The 18,810-nt window shown below is 37.9% G+C and overlaps 1 protein-coding gene across 12 annotated transcripts in view; it reads right to left on the bottom strand.

The window, feature by feature from the left end:
• Positions 1–18,810, bottom strand: part of AUH (AU RNA binding methylglutaconyl-CoA hydratase) — a 154,741-nt gene that overhangs the window by 30,812 nt on the left and 105,119 nt on the right. For 6 of the 12 annotated variants that reach the window (XR_008504725.2, XR_010123422.1, XM_054502666.2 and 3 more), the window contains one exon: positions 14,214–14,355. The exons of 4 other annotated variants lie outside the window; for them this stretch is intronic. Coding sequence is in view for 6 of the 8 variants with exons in the window: in XM_054502666.2 (XP_054358641.1) it covers positions 14,214–14,355 (142 nt within the window). In the remaining 2 variants the exon portion in view is untranslated. Of the gene's footprint in view, positions 1–797; positions 921–6,073; positions 6,174–14,213; positions 14,356–18,810 lie in introns of those variants that run through there. 2 more of the 12 variants (XM_063650266.1, XM_063650268.1) reach the window with 2 other exon arrangements.

Raw genomic sequence — 18,810 nt, 5'->3', positions numbered from 1 at the left:
CTCATTATGTTTTCTTCTCTCTGGAGTACAGCACCCATCATTTAAAGCTCAGTAAACAGAAACTTCTAGTTTCCAACATTTAATGAATCATCGATGTCCTCCATCTTTTTGATGGCAGAAAGTCACCCTCAAGACAAGCCTCTGTCAGACTGCGGATGACCAAGTGTGAGCTCCCTGTTTCCTTCAACTTAGAGAGGGATACAGAATTCTGCTCTAGAGGACTTCTAATATTACACATCAGCACGTCCCCTGGGTGTTGTAAAGGCAAGTAAGTACTTGATAAAGAGAAGAAACCACTCGTGGGTGGAGTGGCAGCTTCCCCCAGCACATGGGTGAGCTGTGAGCCCACCACACACGGCTGCAGCAGAAGAGAAAGGGCACAAGCCTAGGGGTCCAGACCAGGGGTTACCAAGGTACCACAGAGATGCATTTTACCTCTAGGAATCTTATTTCTATCACCTCCTAGGTAAGGTAGACAGGATGGGCTTGCCATTATGAACATTCCAGGAGGTCGCCATGTCCTCTCCTTGCCAGTCCCCTCTAGGTGCAGCAGCAGTGCTCCAACATTTGGGGTGCAATGACATGGTTGAGGTGCTGGGCTCTTATCAAGACATGAAAATGAGCTCTTCTCTCCTAAGCTGAAACTAACCTTTCTCCAGTAAAGAAGTTTCACCTCCTCTCACAGGTCTTTCTATAATGCAAAGGCTGCCAAGGTGAAATTTATGCCTGTGCTGTGTGTTTTCAGAGTGTGAATACTCATAGGAGATTTATTTATGATGGGTCTTTACTACTTACAAAGTAGCTGGATTTCTGAGAGGAATCACTGGAGAATGGTAAATACAAGTCAATCACTGGCTGATCATGTATTCATTATAAAAGCCAGAAGCTGTGGTTTCCACTGATATAAGCTCCCAAAGAGCCTGTAAAAGAAAAAGGGAAAGGGAGCCAAATGTCGAGTGAATGCCAGGATAGAGTAAACTTTCCATTTACTCCTGCTGCTCCTGAGCATTCTCTTTCATTCCCTCATAACCCAATAGCTCTCATCTATTCTAGCAACTCTTCGGATAAATTCTTATACTGATCAAGCAAAGAATAATTCACGCTGCCCCTTTAAGTGCCGTGATTATGTAATTATAATGTGGTAAGGGGTTGATAAATATTTCCTGCATTCCAGTACCTTCAAAGACCTCCTTACTGTTAAATGGTTCAAGTCTAACTGAGCTCCAGATGCTGTTGAGAAAATCTATCAATCTATCGGTCAACCTTTTTATTTTTTTAACCTCTTTTTACTTTTCAGGATTTTTTTTTTTTTGAGATGGAGTCTTGCTCTGTTGCCCAGACTGGAGTGCAGTGGTGCCATCTCGGCTCACTGCAACCTCCACCTCCCCGGTTCAAGTGATTCTTCTGCCTCTGCCTCCTCAGTAGCTGGGACTACAGGAGCCCGCCACCATGCCCAGCTAATTTTCATATTTTTTGTAGAGACGGGGTTTCACCATCTTGGCCAGGATGGTCTAGATCTCCTGACCTCATGATCTGCCCGCCTCGGCCTCCCAAAGTGCTGGGAATACGGACTTGAGCCACCACAGCCGGCCGATTTTTTTTTTTTTTTTTTTAAGGAAAAAAGTAGTAGGCATTTAAAAAGAGAACATTTACATATGGTCAAGGAAGAGCTACACGTTAGTATGATGCCTTGGAAAAAAGCATAAAACAGCAGCAGGGGACACGTATCTAGCTCTTATTATGTGCCAGGCCCTGTCCTAAGAACTTTATCAACTTTTAATTTTCACATCAATTCTCTGAGGTGGTGCCATCACCCTCATTTTGCAGAACCCCCAAGAGGCTGTCATTGGCAGTGTGACCACATCCATCACTATGCTACCTCTTCTGTCTCTCTCATGACAACAAAGACTGTGTGTGGCTATCTTCACTGACTCCCAACCCCACCCAGCTAGAGTAGCATAAAGGGCAGGATGCACCTCAATTACCAAAGAGGCAAGATATTAGAAATAGACAGCAAAAGAATACTTGAAGTGCAACACTACTAAGGTATTAGTGGATGTGGATATAGTACATATTTTGACTAAATTAGATTAAAAGCTATCATAAAAGCCTTAAGGCAAAGAAACAAAGCCAGCAGCATTGACCTTTTGACATGGAGGTACCAAAACAATCTTTCAATTTTTACATTTTTACTACTGGACCATAATCACATATGATATAGCTGTATATGTAATGAGAATAGGCAAACTTTTTGCTTCTGTACTAGTTGTTAATACCAGTGATTTTTTTGGTTGTCTTTTTCTATACATCCAAAATATGGTTTAAAATTTTTGAAAGTATGCTAGGGTCCATTACTCTTCAGAGAATAATCCATCATACAATTTCTTAAACAAAGTCCTTTCACTATTTGAAATGATTAAGTTTACCAAGATTCTACAATAATCTTTCACAAATACAGAATGAAAAGTAAGCTCGTACCTAATAAACATTGCAACCTCAGACTACATGACAAATTACTTCTTACTCGAGGGAAATTTGAAAAAATTAATTTACTAGTTACCATTCTAATGTTTAATAGATGCACAGATTAGGGCTTTCTACATGGTATAAGGTAAAGTGAGCAACTAACTAGAACTCTGGAAATTTATCAGATATTCTGATTTGAGAGATTCATATTTATCAGAAAATCATGACTTACAGCCTAAAAACTAAACTTGTAAATAATATTTTTGTTATTATGTTAAATTTATAAACATATCCCACCAAAACTCTGTGAAAGCAGAAAATAAATTATGGGGTACAATAAAACACCCAAGAAGAGGTAAGCTCATCACAGCAAACCTCCTAGCCCAGAACAAGCACCTTTCTATTTACACTGAACCAAATTTTTTGTCAAGCGTAATGAGGAGCTGACTTTCACGGGATTTGTGGCTCTTCTCTGATCCCTTATCTTGGTATCTAGAGAGCTAAGGACTGCAGTCGTCAGGAGCCTTGCAAGCTGCTCACTGAAGCAGTTTCTGTACCCCCTTGCAGGGCTCCATGTGAATTAACACTCAACACCTCCTTTCAGATTAGTCTGTTAAGGTTATCTAAATATAACACTATGTGGTGGATAATCTTTGTATACTTTAAAGTGTTAATACAAGTAATTCTTCTGCATACAAACTGTATTTTAATGGTATGAAATACAGCACAATTTAAGGAGACAAGCTATAAATATGTTATGAAAAAATTAACATTAAGTCAAATAAATAAGCTAAGTACAGAGTGAAAATGATTACATTTCCAACTAATTACTATGGAAATAAAACTAACGTCCTTTCTGGCATACTTAAAGATTCATCCATAAACAAATTCACAGAAAGAATGTTAATAAAGTAAATCTGAATTGTCTTCAGTGCACAGGCCTCTCCCGGAAAACAGACACAGGAAGAGGCTGCACATCTGTGAAGAAGGTATCTCTGGATGGTGTGCACAAACTTACTTGGTTGACCTGAATTTCCCAGATTTTATGACTTGGGGCTAAAATAAAGGTAATGTAAGAGGATTAAACAAAGCACTATGGGAGGAAGCTGGGGAAGGTCTTCCCTGAGCAGGGGCACTGGGAACAAGAAGGCCTCTTCCAACAACAGCAGGGGCCTCAAATGGTTGAGACGGGGCACAGACAGGATGGGAAGGGCAAAACTGGGCAATGAAAATAAAGTGTTCAATGCCAGGATGAGCTTATGCTTTCTTTAGTAAGCAATGTGAACCACTGGTTTTGATGTAAAGTTCATTTAGCAATCATGGATATAAATGTATGGAGGATAGAATTCCAGAGTTTAACTGTAAGATGGTGGATTAGCTCTAAGGGCAGGTAACAGAAGTCTAAATTAAAAGTGTGATAGTAGAAATGAAAATGAATTCTAAATATAAGAGACGGGTAATCTAAAATAGCAAGCTGTCCATATCTGTTCAGTTAATAAAACATGTCAAGAACTGCCTATATTGGCAACCATTCGTATGACATCAATGCAACAATATGTTTACACTGAAGATCATTTTCCTAATATCACAGCACATCTCTTAACTAACAAAAATCCTAAATGGCAGAATGGGACAATCAATATATCCTTAATTACCTATGTGACCTTGGAAAAGGTTCTAAGACTCAGTTTCCATATTTTTGATATGGGCGTAACCTACCTTTTAGACTTGACATAAAATTAAGAGACAATGGAATAATTCCTACCCCAGGACCTGGTATACAGCACAAACTCAAAGGAAAACTGAATCTGGAATTTACGGCCTGGAATTGAAAATGTTTCAAACTGTCATACCAAAGTTGGAATAAAGTGTAAGGTTAGATTTATAAAAGGGTTTATATGTTTAAAAAGTTCTCATCTGGGCCAGAGGTTTGGAATTGTAGACTTCTAATAATCTTATAAAGTCACTAAATATAAACACTAGTATGTATATTTTAGTATCAGAGCAAACTAGTTAAATGTTGGCATGATATTAACCCTCAGATGAGTAAATATAGTCACAGTTAAACCCAGCATAAGAAAAGAAGTTTCATGTTCAGAAACTCTTAAGAGCGATCATCCATACACTGACTGTATCTTTTGTTAAGATTTTTAAAAATTGTAATGCTTTCATGTTATATCGTCCCGAAAGAGTGGTTTCTGTTACAGAATCATGAAATATAGTGACATCAAGTATTTCATCTAGTTCTACTGTTTATGTGCTTTTGCTGTCCAAGTGTGTAATGTGAGTGATGGCAGCACTACAAAAGAATGTAGTTTTTAAAAGAAAAAGCTTTGCCCAGCTGCTTGTAATAAAATAACCAAACCTCACAGCAAGGGCTGATTAAGATAAAGATAAATATAGTAACAGATGCATAAGTCTGAAATAGATCTGAGAAAAACTGTTACAGAAGGATATTTCCATGACTGTCCTGATAAGCAATTTTTAGTGATTAAATATGCTTGGGCATATGTATCTATTTTTTCATATAAAAGCTATTTATAATGCCTCCTTACAAATTAGTAGTCATAAAATAATTTTTATTTCAACTATCAAGTGCTGACTTGGTACACAGCAAAGTGATCATTTAGAAATGACATTTATTATTTATAATCAAAAGTATAATGTGAATTAACTTGGAAACTGTCATCTTTTTTCTCCTTTTCATTTTCAAAAAGCAAGCTAGTTGCTCATGAATTGAGGCTCTATAAGTTATGCAGCTCTATTTTAAAAATACATAAGCTCTAACTTCTGGCATTTTATCTTCCATTTTATAGGAATTAAATATAATTAAATTTAAATAATGTCACATAAACATTTTATTTCAGTTATATCTTATCTTAGAAACAACAAAGATTGATCATTTGTAATATATGGAAGTACTTGAAATTGCTTTTGGCTACTACTCCATTAAATCAGTTAGTGAGGCTTATACTGTAAAACAAATATGCTTCTACCCAGACTGTAGCAATTAAGCTTATGATTTATTTAGTGGCATAAAATAACACTTCATGAAATCTGTCCTAAAATAACATTTGTTAATAAAACCATTAACAAGATTATTCTGAAATATGACATCTTGTAATGAGACAGGAAGTGGGACTGACCTGCTACCCACAATCTGGAGACTGAGATCCAACCTGAGGGCAAAGACGATCGAGAACCCCAGATTCTAAAGACAGCAATGAACCTGAGCCTGCCCTCCTTTGATGCTCATGAAGAGCACCTGGCATGGCACCAGCACGGCTACTGGCATCACCACCCAGACACTTCCTTCCAGCTATGCACTACGGACGCGGAGAAGGGAGAAGAGGAAAGTCACTGTAGTCTTAACAAGGAGGGCTGGGATTTTGCCTCTGCTTGCTCCTTCCCCACCTTGGGGGTAGGAGGGTGTCTAAGAGGTCAAGGAGACTGGGATGCCTCCAAGAACAGGAGACCAGCACTGCAGTGACAGCTGTCCCTGTGCTCAAGCGGCAGACTTACTGCACAGCCCCTCCTTCTACTGAACCAATGAAAAGAAAAGTCGGGGAGTGGGTAGGGAGGAGAACACTGGTGGCAACCTGCATACCTGCTCTCTGGTGTGGTGAGGATATGAGAGTCTCTCCTCAACATCATGGAAGGTACCTGGGCTGCAGCTACCTTGCCAGACCCTTACACAGAGAGATAGCCTATGAGGCAAAGACATGAGTTACGATTATTCAGCTGACAAAAATAACATAGTCTTAAAAAAGATCAAAGCTTCTCTCTCCTTTTAAAATATCCCAAACTTGTAGGCATTCTTGGGTTATCTCTCATGTTGTTCTGCCACCCGCTGGGTGTTGCTCTCGTCTGTGAGGTTGATGAGAATGCTCTCCAGTTCACATTGCAGCCATCTATGTGGGCAGAAACTTTGCCATAAGGCCATCTCCAAGCTATACGGGAGGCTAAAATGGTTATGTAGAGCTAAAATGGTTACGCTGATCTAGCTGGATCTGAACCAGGGTAGCAGTATTATTACTAAAAGGAAGAAAGATCCATCCATTATTTGGAAACAGCTAGTAGTCTCTGCCACAGAGACTACTGGAGACTCTGCCACAGAGACTACTGGGCACTGCCAGAGCCCAGTGGCAGTGCAAGATGGGGATCTGTAGTCAGACCTCCTACCTCAGGGAGCGGTGGCACCAACAAAAACCACAGGAGAGCCAGCAATGGACACATGCCACCCAGAGAACAGAAGCAGCAGCAGTGTGAGAAGCCTCTTGATCCAGCCTCCTCCCGCCCCAACAGAGAGAAGGAATCAAGATCTAGAATGGGGTGAAGGGGGTCCTGGGGAGGACTGCCATTCCCTTGAAAGTGAAGGAGGAGAATAACAAACAGATCACAGCCCCTTGCCACCAATGGGTCCCTCATCATATATGTATGTGCAGGTCCATTTCTGGAATTTCTATTTTATTCCATGGCTCTGTTATGTCTGTTCTCACACCAGTATCACAGTGTCTTGATTTCTGTACCTTTATAATAAGTCTTGAAATCAGGTAGTGTTTAATCTACCAACTTCGTTCTTTGCATTTCCATCAAAATTTTAGAACCACCTTGCCATCGTACACAAAAATCGCTGTAAGTATATTATCCAGGATTGCACTGCATCTACAGATTAGTTCAAAGAGAAAGGACGTCTTCAAAATATTTCATCTTCTGATCCACGAACACTTTATGTCTCTATTTAAGTCTTCTTTCATTTTTGCTCAGCCATGTTTGGTAGTTTTGAGTCTACAGATCTTGCAAATATTGTGTTAAATTTAAAGTATTTCATGGTTTTTAATGCTATTGTAAATTTTAGTGATTTTTTAAAATTTACTTTGCAATGATCATTTCTAGTACATAGAACCACAATTCATTTTATATTCTGAACTCGTATCCAATGACCCTGCTTAATTCACTTACTAGTTCTAACAGTGTTTTGGTAGACTCTTTAAAATTTTATCTGAACATATCATGACATGTGTGAAGACAGTGTTTAAATTCTTTCCATTCTGTATGTCTTTTCTTTTTTTTTTTTTGTTTTTCTTTTTGAGATGGAGTTTCACTCTTATACTCTTACAGCCCAGGATGCAGTGCAATCGCGTGATCTCGGCTCACTGCAAACCTCCACCTCCTGGGTTAAGGGATTCTCCTGCCCCAACCTCCCAAGTAGCTGGGACTACAGGCATTCACCACCACACCTGGCTAATTTTTGTATTTTTTTGTTAGAGACAGGGTTTCACCATGTTGGTCAGGCTGGTCTCGAACTCCTGACCTCAGGTGATCCACCCGCCATGGCCTCCCAAAGTGCTGAGATTACAGGTGTGAGCCACCATGCCCAGCCTCTGTATGTCTTTTATTTCTTTTGCTCACTTATTGCACTGGCAAGAACCTACGGGACAATGTTGGATAAGAGTGACGAGAGTGGACAGACTTGTTTAGTTCCCCTTTTAGCAGAAAAGCATATAGTTTCTCGTCACTAAATACACTAACTGTAAATGTTCTGTAAAGGCCTTCTGCCAGTTTGAGGAAGTATCCTTTTGTTTCTATTTTATGAAATTTTTAAGAAATCATGAGTCAATATTAAATTCTGTCCAATGCTTTTTCTGTGAACATTGAGATGCCCACACAATTCTTCTTTGTTTCTGTTAAAATTGTGAATTGTATTGATTTATAAATGAGATAAATCCTGCTTGGTTATGATGTATTATATTTTTATGAATTACTGGATTTGATATGCTAAAATTGTTAGGACTTTTACACCTGTTTTCATGAGGGATGCTTGTCTGTATATATCTTTCATTAACTATTTTTGTATTTGGTAGGAAGGTAATGCTGGCCTCAAAACACGAGTCTGGAAGTATGATCTCTATTTTCTGAAACAGCTGGAGTAGAAATGATAATATTTCTTCCTTAAATGGCTGACTGAACTCACTAGTGAAGCTATCTGCTCAGAGCTTTCTTTGCGGAAAAATTCTTAATTACAAATTCAATTTCTTAAAAAAGTACAGAAGTATTCAGATTCCCTATTCTCATGTCATGTTTTGGTAATTGTGTCTTGCAAGTTGGTGAATTTGCTCGCATAATGTTGCTCATAATATTCTCTTTCTATCGTTTAAATGTCTGTAGGATTTGTAGTGATGAACGATCTTTCAATCCTGATTTTGGTCATTTGTGTCCTCTCTCCGTCTGACCTCACCTCCGACCTACCACCTTTCATTTCCTTGATCAGGTTGGCTTTTTGTGTTTTAAACATTTTCAAAGAATCAGCTTTGGTTTTACTGATTGTTCTCTATTTGTGTATAACCTATTTCACCAGTTTCCACTTTTAAGGTAAAAGTTTAGATCACTGATTCTAGACCTTTTTTCCTAAGATTTTAAAGTTATAATTTCCTTCAAGCATTGTTTTAGCTATATCCCACAAAATTTAATGTTTTCATTTTCACTAAATTCAAAAATATATTCAAATTGCTCTTGTGATTTCTTACTTGACCCACAGACTACTTAGAGGTATATTCTTTTATTTTCCAATTATCTGGAGATTTTAAATATCTCTTTCGGTTTTTTATTTCTAATTTAATTCCACTGGCGTCAGAGAATGTATTCTTATTTCAGTTTTTTAAATTTGAGGTTTCATGGTCCCTCATTTTATTCTGATAAATATTCCACGTGCATCTTGAACGTGAATTCTGTTCTTCTGTGGAGTTCTCTGAAAATGTTAGGTCAAGTTGTTTCCTAATATACCTAAAGTTTTCTATATTCTCACTGATTTTCTTTTTACTTGCTCTATCAATTATGTAATATCCAACCAAAGCAGTTTATTTATTTTTCCTTTTAGTTCTGGAAATTTTCACTCTATGTATGTTAAAGTTCTATTATTATGAAACATCCCTCCTTTATCTCAGGTAATATTTCTTGTCTTGAAACCTAGTTTGTCTGGTGTTAACATAGCTGCTCCAGCTTTCTTTTCTATTGTTAGCGTGGCATATCTCCTTCTATCCTTTTAGTTTTAAATCTTTACTGTATCTTTATGGTTAAAGTGTGTCTTTTATAAACAGCATGCCATTGAATCTACTGGTTTAATCTGACAATCTCTTCCTTCTAACTGTATTGTATACAAAATTTACATTTAATGTAACTATCCACATGAGTTTAAACTTACCATCTTGTTGTTTTCCATTTTATCACCTGTTGTTACTTGCTCTTCTTTCTTTTCCTGTCTTCTTTGGAATGAGTGTTTTTAGTATTCCATTCTATCCTCGCTACTGGCTTACTAGCTATATTTCTCTCCATTTTTAGTGGTTGATCAACAGTGGCCTTTCTCAGCTAGGGCTTTATGAGAGAATACAGCTAACAGAAAATAATATGAATACTTTAAAATATCCCAATGATGGTACATATACCTCTTAGATGCACAGGACAGAAGTTAATTCATTATGTACAATAGATGTCTTGAGGCAGTAAAAATTAATTTTCACTCAATTTGGGGAAGTTTTGGCCATTACTTTTTAAAATATTCTTTCTTTCCCCACTTCTACTGTTATTTTATATCCACTGGACCACTTGATAATATGTATACACAATAGACCCAGGTCACTGAGGCTCTATTCGTTATAGTTTTTAGGTCTTTTTTCTTTGTGCACTCTGGTTTCCACGGTGTCTATTTCTGTGTCTTCAGATTCACTAAACTTTTCTTCTACAGTACCTAATCTGCTGTTACTTCCAAAATTTACAATTTCTGAAGTGAAATAAATGCAGCAAAATTTTCACTTCAGAGATTGTAAATTTTACCCCTAGACATCTCACATAGTTGTTTTGTATCTTCCATTTCTCGTATTAGTTTTTTTCTTTTAAATCCTTGAGTATAAATGTAGTCGTGGCTTTGAGATCCTTTTCTGCCAATTCCATCATCTCTGTTTCTACTGACTGCTTCTGCTTCTGGGTCGTATTTTCCTACTTCATCATATCTACTACTTTTTTATTGGTTGCTAGATACTATGTAATTTTGTTCTGTGCTGGATTATGCTGTATTTCTTCAAAGCATATTGAATGATGTACCAAAGGCAGTTAAATTCTTTGCCAAGCAGGTGGATCCTTTTGGGGCTTGTTTCTAAGCTTTGTTAAGACAGGCCTAGATAATTCTTTATTTTAAGGATAGTATGGCCCTACAAAAGCATAATCCTTCTGGGTTTCTACTTTCTTCAGGGTGTCCTACAAAGCCTCTTTAATCTGCTATTCAGAATTTTAAATGTTTCCAGTTCACTTCTGTGTGAACTCTGGGAATTAGTCTGCTTACAGTTCTCTTTCTCTGGTAGTTCCTTTGTGGCTTTGTTGAGTTTTATCAAATGAAAGCACATCTTGGCAATCACCAACAAACTCAAGGTCGCCCTCGTGCAAATTTCTGTTCTTCTGTGTAGCTACTTCCTATCCTGTGTTGTATCCCACATATTAATCCACTTCAGCCTCCTCAGAATTCCTAGGTTCCTCTTTCTTTCACTGTCATCTGGAAAATGCCTCTAGGCAGAAAGCAGCAGTGATTTTAGGACTTCCCTTAGTAGATTATTTTCTCTCAGGATCACAGATCTGTGCTACCTGTAATCCGGTGTATGAAAACAGCTGTTTCATATATTTGCCCAATTCTCTAGTAATTTAAAGTAGAAAGACACATTTGGTCTCTGTTACTCTGTTACTTCCTATTTCTCTGGAAATAGAAACAGGGTACTTTTGAATTAGACTTGATATTGAAGTTTTAAACTGAACCAAATTAAGCAGGCATCTTTCTCCTGAATAACCAAAAATGACTAGAAAGTTACTGAGTCAGTCAACAACACAAGAACCAATGGGAAAAAAAAAGATTTTTTAAAGTTCAGTTGAAAGCAATAACTAGAGAAAAATAAAAGCATTTCATGTGTATATTCCACTTAGTTCATACTGTTCAACAAACTGCTTTGTTCTTTAAATATTATTTTTGCAAAATGTCATCAAGATAAATTCGAGTTAACATCATTAAAGAGTAGTTTATACATCCATTACTCGCCAACCTTAAATTTACATCAGTTATGTTTCTGTAAAACCCAGTGTACCTGAGATAATTTTGAATTAAATCTGCTTTCTAATAGAAATATTTTAATGTAGTATTGCATTCCTAATCATGAAGAGGTTATCCGAGGATGACAGGATCATCTACAAGAGGTACCAAAGACCTAGACCAGTTACTACGGTCTCCCCTCGCCCCTCCAGCACAGCTAATCAGACAGCATTATTTCCACTGAACATGAACATGGCCCCAAACACTCTGACCAGGCTGAGCCAGCATATGAGAGTAAACTTAGCCACTTGTACCCTATTTCAATAATAGCTATTATAAAACTTAAAGAGCAGTTGCTATGAGCCAGGCACCATTCTCAAGCACTTTATACACTCCATTTAATCCTCACAAAACTCTACGGCACTGACACATCCATTATGGTAACACTAAAGATTAGAAAACGAAGTCCCACAATTGGAGTGGGGTGGGGGCGGGGGGTGGGGACAACATTCACGCCTAGGTGATCTAGTTCAAAACTCCGTAACTACTCCATCAAGGGCTGGCAAACTATGGCCAGTGAACCAGCTGCCTGTTTTGTGAATAAGTTGTTTATGCCAGGATGAGAAAATCACAGAACTTTCAGATATAGTCATATAGTAGAAATTTGCTTGGGGAGGGATAAATAGGAATTATCGATCTCACTTACAGGCCACAAAAGTTCCAAGTGGCCATGGCAACAGGTACGTTTCTTGAGTGTTGCAGGCACTTTTGTTCTGCTGCAGTTACTGCAGTGTTGCTGTGTTTTGAGATAGTACTCCACATGTTCTCCCTAGGTCACTCTACTATGGGTTATCTTTAGAGTAGAAGCAGAATAGTGACAAGAACGCAAACTAGGTCTTTGCTTTTGAGTCAACTACAAATGACCAAATGTCTATTTGATGCTCGGAATACAGTGTTGGAAAGGATTCTGAAGCCCCATCCTCACTTCTATACCATGGTTTACCACAGGATATGATTTGTGTCATCAATGACTTAGTCTACCAGATTCAGGGCTGAATTTCACACTTATTAAAAGTGAGCTGTACACACTTGTTTCTATATCTATACAACTAATAGTAAAAAAGCACAAATGTTTTCAGGAAAAACTGTTAGGTTTAATAATGGGAAAAATAATTGTTCATGTGACTTTTTGTTGTTGTTATCCAAAATAACTCAGTTTTAAAAGCCAAGTATGAAGAAAAAGTTTTCATATTATTTTATTTAAGGCTAGTATCAAAGAGTTCAGACAATTATTTAAACCAACTCTTTAACAAAACTTCATTATAGGTCTAGAATAGTGAAACACCAAATCAGAAAATATTTTAAGTGTTTTGTTTTCTCAAAATATATAAATGTAGAATAAATCCAATAACACTAGAGAATTTGTGTTTCCACATTCCCTCCCTATACCATGACCCATTCCTCAGAATAAATTTTCTGACTATTCTTTTTTTTCATTCTTCTGGTAGTCATCTCTATATCCCTAAATAGTAAACTTGTATCTAGGTTTCTGGATTTAAAAATTTTACATAATGTCTACTGATTCTCCTAAATTTAAAAATTAGAACTTAGCTCATCTACACTAATCTTCAACTGCCTCTCCCAATTTTTAGCTCTTCTACTAGTTGTGATTATAAGTATATAGAATATAATTACATTCTCTGTTTCACCAAGTCCACCCTGTATATCAATTTCTCACTGATACTGGAGCCACAACAGTTTTCCTCTGAGCTTCCACAACCCACCTTAGGTAAGCTTCACTTTACCTATAACATCAAGATTATAAACACTATCAAGACTTTATCACAGACTAGCTGTGTTGAAAATCAGTAATCAATATCTGCAATATTATATATACACACACATATATGTGTTATATGTGTATGTATGTATATACACAATTTAATACCAGGCCAAGAGGTATACTAAAATTACATTTCATTCTTTACAAATCTAATGTCATAATCTGACCACTACAATAAATTTTTAAAATCTAGTTTTAAGATTAAATGGACCCACTTTTCTTGCTGATGCCCCTATAAACTGAGGCATGAGTGGAGGTTCTCCTAGGGTTTCTAATTGCTTTTTTTCTGGGAGCATAAGGTTGAAGTGGAGATAGATGTTATCCCCAAGTTGTCAGCCATTTGGTTTTGCTTCAAGAGTCTTTTGTACTCCTGTTCCAATTTGGAATGGCTGTTTTCTGGACTATTGTATAGCCATTATTACCTCAAAGACCTGCTTTGACTGTGCAATTAGGTTGGTTCCTCTAATTCCTGAAGGCCAAGTCTCTCTTTCTTGGTTATTACTTTGTTTTCCTGGAGTACATACTCAACTATCTTTCTGATAAATGTATTTGGGAGGCTGGGCATGGTGGCTCACAACTGTAATCCCAGCACTTTGGGAGCCCACGGCAGGAAGACTGCTTGAGCCCAAGAGTTTGAGACTGAGACCATCTTGGGCAACATAGTGGGATCCTATCTCTAAAAAGCAAAAAGAGGTATTTGGGAAGCTAACTTTTCTAGGCCTTGCACATCTGAAAATGTCTTAACTTTGCTATCTTATATCTAGACATATCTTTGCTGTCTCATATATATCTGTATACACCTCAGGTACAGAAATCTAGGTTTAAACGTGTATTTACCTTTGGGTTTTGTAGGCAATGCTTATAGCATCCATGTTGCTGATGAAACAACTGATGCCAGCTGAATACTTCTTCACACACAGGCAACTTGTTTTTCTTCCTCTCTGAAATCTTTTATGATCTTCTCTTAATCCTCCGAGCACTGAAATTTCACAAATACACACCCACAGTGACTCTTTTTCATTAATTGTTCTGGCTTTCAGTGGGTCTTTTTAATATAAAGATGTGTGTCTTTTCCATCTCTGGGAATTATCTTCCTCCACTATTTTGATAATTTCCTCTCCTCTCTTTCCTTTTCTCTAGCTTCATTAAGTCAAATGTCAAACCTCAGAGGTTAATTCCCCACATATTTGCTCTTGCATTTTTTTTTGGTCTTTGCTCTACATTTTAGAGGGTTACTTCAACTTCATTTTCTCCCATTTCTACTAAAATTTTCATTTCAGCAATCCTTTAAAAAAAAAAACCTAATAGCTCTTTTTTGTAATATCATTGTTTCTGTAATAGCTGTTTCCTTAAGACTCAGTTGTTTTTCTTTCACACTGTCAATTCTCCTCATGTACTCCATGACCTCTTGGTTGTGTGTTCTTTAAGATAGTAACACCAGGAGAGTGGGAACTGTTCTCCTCTACTCGTGTCAGTTGGCGTATTTTGGGGGAGGGCCTCCTCCCTTAAGTGGGAATTCTGAATTCTGCTTACCCCAATAGGCAGGCTTTACTTGATATGAACAGAAAACAGTCTATCGAGCAGTAGACTCCACAGGATGAGAAGGATTTTATTGTGTGACATCAAAATCCATATCAGAAGTCTTAGTTTTCTGAATTTAGTCTCATGTCTAAAGAAGTCAGTTTTTCTGAAGACTTGCATATCTTCAGAAACCTCTTTGCAGTACATTTAGGCTAGGGCTTTTCAACCCATCTCACCTGTAAAATCAATCCCCTCTTCCTAAAGAGTTATATATCTCATTTGTTGATGCCTCCTTTCCTGTTTTCTTTGGTATTCATGTTTGTAATTATACCTTTTTTTTTCTCTTTTATAGTTTATGTTTTCATTTTGGTGAAGTCTTAAAATGAGAACGCAGATGACAATGCTCAGTAACTAGTCTGCTTTCTTGACCCAGAGCCTTAATGATTTTTAAGCTTATAAATGAAAGTTACAATCACACACAAAAGTAGAGTGAAGACCATAATGAAAGGTCATGTACTTGATGACTAACCTTCAAAAATATCTGTAAGCCAATAACATTGGTTAATTTGTGGCCTCTACAATAATAAACCCTGAGCAAAGCCCTCTATGACTGGCTCATATGGGTAAGGATTACACAACATCTAGAAACCAGTTGATAAAAATGAGTGTCATATAATTTGATTTTGTAACCAGGTCAAGAGTTCTTTGCAATATCTGCTACACAGGTTCACAGAATAATTGTCCAGAAAGGTACACCAGGCCTTACAGAGTCCAGAACTCTTCTTTAACAAGTAATAAAAATTCAAGAGTTGGGTGTGTATGCCCCTATGATTAGGGGCACATAAAGGAACAGGCTCAGGCAATCTTAATCACAGGTAACTTAGAGGTATGTACAGTTGAACATAAATATATATTTTAAGGGTTAGATAGCAAACTTTACAAAAAATGATTAAACTGACATTTTAGACAAAGTATGCCCATATGACAGACTGCTAGTGCACTCTGTGTGTGTATGTTTTATTTTGGTGGGAAGTTTGAGAAGCACAAAGCTACTCAGGAGCAAAACCAGATCTCCAGTACTATAATCCAGGTCTCTTGATTATCAGTCCAGATGGCAGAAAGGGAAGTGTCAGCTTAGCCTACTGATGCATCACTGAAACTTAGAACTAGCAATGCATGCCCTAGAAAGGTGCCCCAGCTACCAATGTAAAAAGCCATGGGATAACTAACATGTGTATGGTGCTTTACAGTTTACAAAGCAGTCTTTAAAAGGTAACAAATATAATGTCTTGAAAAAACTTTGCAATACAGATACTATCATCACCTTCATTTTACAGGGAAAGAAAAGATCAGAGATCCGAGTACCTTGCCATAATTAGTAGCCTGTCACACAATTAGTTAATGGTTTAAACCCTGTCTCCTTAACTCTAAACCTTTACAATGTAGGATGAGGCCCATGTTTTTCATTTTCACCATTCACCTGCTCCCTTCTTACGGTGTCTTGCTCTTGTTTAATGGCTCTAACAGCCAAGTAGGTTAACTCAAGGTTTTCAAATTTATGTCTTCAGTTGCCTGCACTTTTATACCTTTGGGCCGCATCTGCTTGCCCCTCAGAGTCTTCCGCAAGTGGAAAGCAAGTATGAAGCTACCGCAGGGAGTACACAGCATTCTCCCTTGGTAGTGGTTGCAACTGAAGAGGTAAAAGCATTACACTGAAATGCCGCATCCTTGCTGTTAGTGATTTAAGGGAGCCTCGGTCTACCATTCAGGAACATTTGGTTGCTTCTTCCCTCAGGTACTGAGTACTCCAGGCGGGCAGGGTGGAAAAGTGATGTAGGGAGCTCATTTCCCCTTTTCTAGCCCCTTTTCTCTACTCTGTAAATGCATTCCTTCACCTAACACTACTACCACCTTTTCCATATGAGTTCTTGGAAGACAACAGCGCGGATTTGCTGGTTCCAGCCCCTCCATCCACAGATATTGCACTCTTGCCCACAACCCCTAATTCTGGACTCACGGATCTATCCTCCTAACTTCCAATTTCAGCTAAGGGCTGCTCTGGTCTTCATACATTAACTCCAGATGACCAGGAGGATGTTCTCAAGGTAGGAAAAATGAAGACCAGACTAAAACCCCACAGAGTTAACCACCACTCAAGGACCAACAATCATAATAAACATCATCATTCCAAATTCAGTAGCTTTTTACCATTAAAACTTTATTCACACAGAAACAGTTTTCTTTTATACATGAAAGCACAAAGTGCTCCACCTAAACTTTGGGTTAAATTAGGCTTCAGCAGTATTCCATGGGTCTTCTCATCCTATGTAACATTTCTATAATGAGAACATACTCTGGTGTAAAATAAACTCATCCCAACATAACTCATATCTATGTTGGGAGGGCACAAAATTTAAAGTGTTTGCAGCCGCATGAATGTACAAGGACCACACACACACTGAGAAAAACATAACACTTTCTAGACATTTTTTTTTTTTAAGATGCCCAGGCTGAAGTGCAGTGGCGCCCTCTCGGCTCACTGCAACCTTGGCCTTCCAGGTTCAAGCGATTCTCCTGCCTCAGCCTCCTGAGTAGCTGGGACTACAGGCGCACGCTGCCACACCCAGCTAATTTTTGTATTTTAGTACAGATGGGGTTTCACCGTGTTGCCCAGGCTGGTCTCAAACTCCTGAGCTCAGGCAATCTACCCGCCTCAGCCTCCGAAAGTGCTAAGATTACAGGCGTGAGCCACCACGCCTGGCCCATAGACCTATTTTTTAAAACCCATAATACTTCTAGTTTTTATGACAATATGCCAGTTGTAACTATTTCCCAGTCTTCTTTGAGGTAAATCCATACATATTCAATTGTGATGCTTCTAAATATATTCAAAGATATGCATAATACAATATCTAAGCATGTGTTTAATAGACAAGAATATAAAACAAGATACTGGCGTGACTACTATTCTATCAACGTTTATCCTACTGAGGTGGTATGATTCAGATAATTAACACTTTCTTTTTTTTTTTTTGAGATGGAGTCTCGCTCTGTCACCCAGGCTGGAGCACAGTGGTGCGATCTTGGCTAACTGCAATCTCCGCCTCCTGGGTTCAAACGATTCTTCTGCCTCAGCCTCCTGAGTAGCTGGGACTACAGGCGTGCACCACCATGCCCAGCTAATTTTTGTATTTTTAGTAGAGATGGGGTTTCACCATATTGGCCAGGCTGGTCTCGAACTCCTGACCTCCTGATCCGCCTGCCTCGGCCTCCCAAAGTGCTGGCATTACAGGCGTAAGCCACCACGCCAAGCCAGATAATTAATACTTTCTAAGCATCTAAGAAACCAGTCTTCATGAACTCCCTCATAAAAGATGGATTAATTCACAGAAACACTTATGTGTCTGGAAGGCCTACAGTGAAAATATGATAGAGACAGACAGTAGTCTAATACAAAAACTATGTAGTGACAGATCTAAATATAAATGTTTAAATTTTCCATTTCATTAGTTCATACTTAGATTGAAAGATAAACATTTAAATTATTTTCAATATATGATTCTGCTAGTAATATTCTAATTTCAATAGAAACCAAGTGCCTTCAATGAGAAAAGTACATTTTATTCTGCATTAATGAATTTCCAAATGTAATATTTCAAGTTTAGTCATGTTATACTTCTAACCCTAACATTGTAACTTTAAAATTACGAGAAGGAAAAGAGGGATATATTTTGTTCATTTTAATAAAACTACATGATGCAAAATGCAGTTGAAGAAATGTCTGAGTTCAGCTACCCCTTTATGACACACAGCATCCAGTCACCAATGATGGCTTTAAACACTCGTGCTCTGGGAAACGTTCCTAAAATTTTAAATACTATTCCACAAAACAAAAAAACATTGCCAAATCCCT

Source organism: Pongo pygmaeus, chromosome 13, assembly GCF_028885625.2.
Source record: "Pongo pygmaeus isolate AG05252 chromosome 13, NHGRI_mPonPyg2-v2.0_pri, whole genome shotgun sequence".
NCBI lineage: Eukaryota > Metazoa > Chordata > Mammalia > Primates > Hominidae > Pongo > Pongo pygmaeus.
This window is presented reverse-complemented; position numbering and strand designations above follow the sequence as displayed.